The sequence below is a fragment of the Lottia gigantea genome (assembly GCF_000327385.1).
Source record: "Lottia gigantea unplaced genomic scaffold LOTGIsca_2279, whole genome shotgun sequence".
NCBI classification, from domain to species: Eukaryota; Metazoa; Mollusca; class Gastropoda; family Lottiidae; genus Lottia; species Lottia gigantea.
The window spans coordinates 6,906-9,099 of NW_008708626.1; the positions used below are offsets into that span (position 1 = coordinate 6,906).

A 2,194-nucleotide genomic window follows, 5' to 3' on the forward strand; every position below is an offset into this window, starting at 1 on the left:
TTCTGTCATTATAGAGTGTGGCCTTATTAGGAACATCGTGTTTTTTAGTGTTAATATCATACACTACAACCTATGCTGGTTCCTTAACGTGTATGGCTATAGCTATATCATGTTGTGGTTTTCATAACAGTGGGATATTAGTCAACCCTCAAGATATAGCTCCTAAACACGCTGGCTCCGTCTTCGGTAAGTTGGACTTGCTACTTTTTTAATGCTAAACTGCAGCTACAAATGTGACCAGCAAGTGAGAATTAAGCCCCAGCAAAACCTTCTTCAGTTCAGCAGAGATTGATTCATTTACAGTGTCTTTGTACAAAATCAAAAAGATATAGATATTGATACGTTTTTGGCAGCTCAAAATAATCAGAAAGAGTTCTCTGGGCCTTTAATTTATCAAATTTTGTGAGTATAAAATCTGAGTCCCAGCACCAATTTATTCCTGGCGACGGGAATGAATATGATCTTGTGTCTATATTGTAACAGAACATACAAATTGTATTTTGTATCTTGATATGAAATAAGGAATAAAATAAAAACACTAAAGTTTGTATGTTAAATAGAAATTGAAAGCTGTATTGTTTATTTATTTTCAGGTATAATGAATATGGCTGGAGCTATCCCAGGTAAAATTTTATTTGTTTTCTCTTCTAACAAATAACTTTTATAACCCCGCTTTGTGTTTTCTTTGAAGGTTTATTGAAGTGGTTAGATCATGAACCATGGAAACTAAATACTGATAATTTATTCACTGAATATATTTCAGGTTTTGTAGGGGTATATATCGCAGGACATATTTTAGAAGCCACAAAAAGTTGGAGTGCCGTGTTTAACCAAACAGCAGGTGTGTGTATGGTGGGATGGGTGGTCTTTATATTTTTTGGAACGGGCAAACAGATTATTTAAAGGTGGTATTCATGTGGTTTGTGATCTCTTAGACTTTGTATGGCACTTTTTGGAATAATAAGTGAGAAATGTGCATTGCCGATAATGGGAAGAATTATCATTTAATACATGCTACTGCCTATGAAAATCTCCACCCAAAATGGCATTTATTTGAACTGTGTTCGCAAACAATCTGCAGAAAATTTGGTACCATAATTAGTAAGCGAGTTTATTATGTATGTACCATAGTAAAATGATATAGAACATAGTCTCATCTGTGTAAATTGCCATCAAGAACCGCATGTGGATAATTGATGTTCCAAAATAGAGAGCTGATTCTTACTGATGTAGCTGAGCTAGCTTCTGGTACTTTCAAATCTGTACCTAGTTGGTTTATTGAAGTTTGGAATTTAACTATGATGCAGTAGAATGAATTTGAGAACTATAGTACGCTGATAATGATTACATGAGACTTGCAAGTATTTTGGGCAATTAAACCCCTCCCCCTGATTTCCCCCTGATTCTTACAACCGACCAATTCCATTTCTTCAACTAAACACCATACACCATTGCTCCTCCGGATATATTGCTTGTACCTCCGAACTATCAAGTCTGGCTATGGGCCTGTGAATTCCGCACTTCTATGGCTATGGGCCTGCCTATAGTAAACTTTGCAGGGCTGTGTGAAGGGTAGAATAAGGGTAGGAATGAGGGTGAAAAAGTTGGTTGTGTCTGTGTTTATCAATTATTTATTGTATTGTGACATTGGTAAAGAATAACTGTTCTTGTATGAAAGGAAAGGTTGTAAAATGTATGCATGCGTATTATAGTCACAATTATACTGTAAATGATCGTATGTTATTTAAGTATTGAAACATTTAGAGATTTTATTCATTCTCTCATATTTACATGTATTTTTGTGAGGATGTGACTAAGATGGATGATTAAATAATCTGTAAACCACAATTAAGTTATATACTACTAATTTGACAGAGTCTAGCTGTTTCTTTATATTATAACTGGCTTTATAATTGTATTAATGAGGGATTATCTTCTGAAATCAGATTAACTGGTTTCTCCTTTTAAAGGAATACTACCTCTTAGAATGTACATAAAATTTAAAGTCTCAAACTTTGTCAATATGAGTATATATTCATCAGTTAGACTTACAAGGTGTCATGACTAAAGAATAGAATCTCTATATATGATGATATATCTATTAAACTAAATAATTATTGAAACACGCTTCCAAAATTGCTTAGTTTAATGGATAATTCAATTTTGGTCATCCAAAGAGGTAGTATACTTTTAA

The 2,194-nt window shown here is 33.6% G+C and overlaps 1 protein-coding gene across 1 annotated transcript in view; it reads left to right on the plus strand.

Moving 5' to 3' along the window:
* Nucleotides 1-92: 92 nt before the first annotated feature.
* LOTGIDRAFT_176626 (hypothetical protein) overlaps nucleotides 93-2,194 on the plus strand; it is a gene marked incomplete at both ends in the record, with an annotated part of 3,064 nt that continues 962 nt past the window's right edge. The window contains 3 exons of the mRNA XM_009054838.1: nucleotides 93-186; nucleotides 594-623; nucleotides 764-841. Of these exons, the coding sequence (XP_009053086.1) occupies nucleotides 93-186; nucleotides 594-623; nucleotides 764-841 (202 nt within the window). The remainder of the gene's footprint in view (nucleotides 187-593; nucleotides 624-763; nucleotides 842-2,194) is intronic.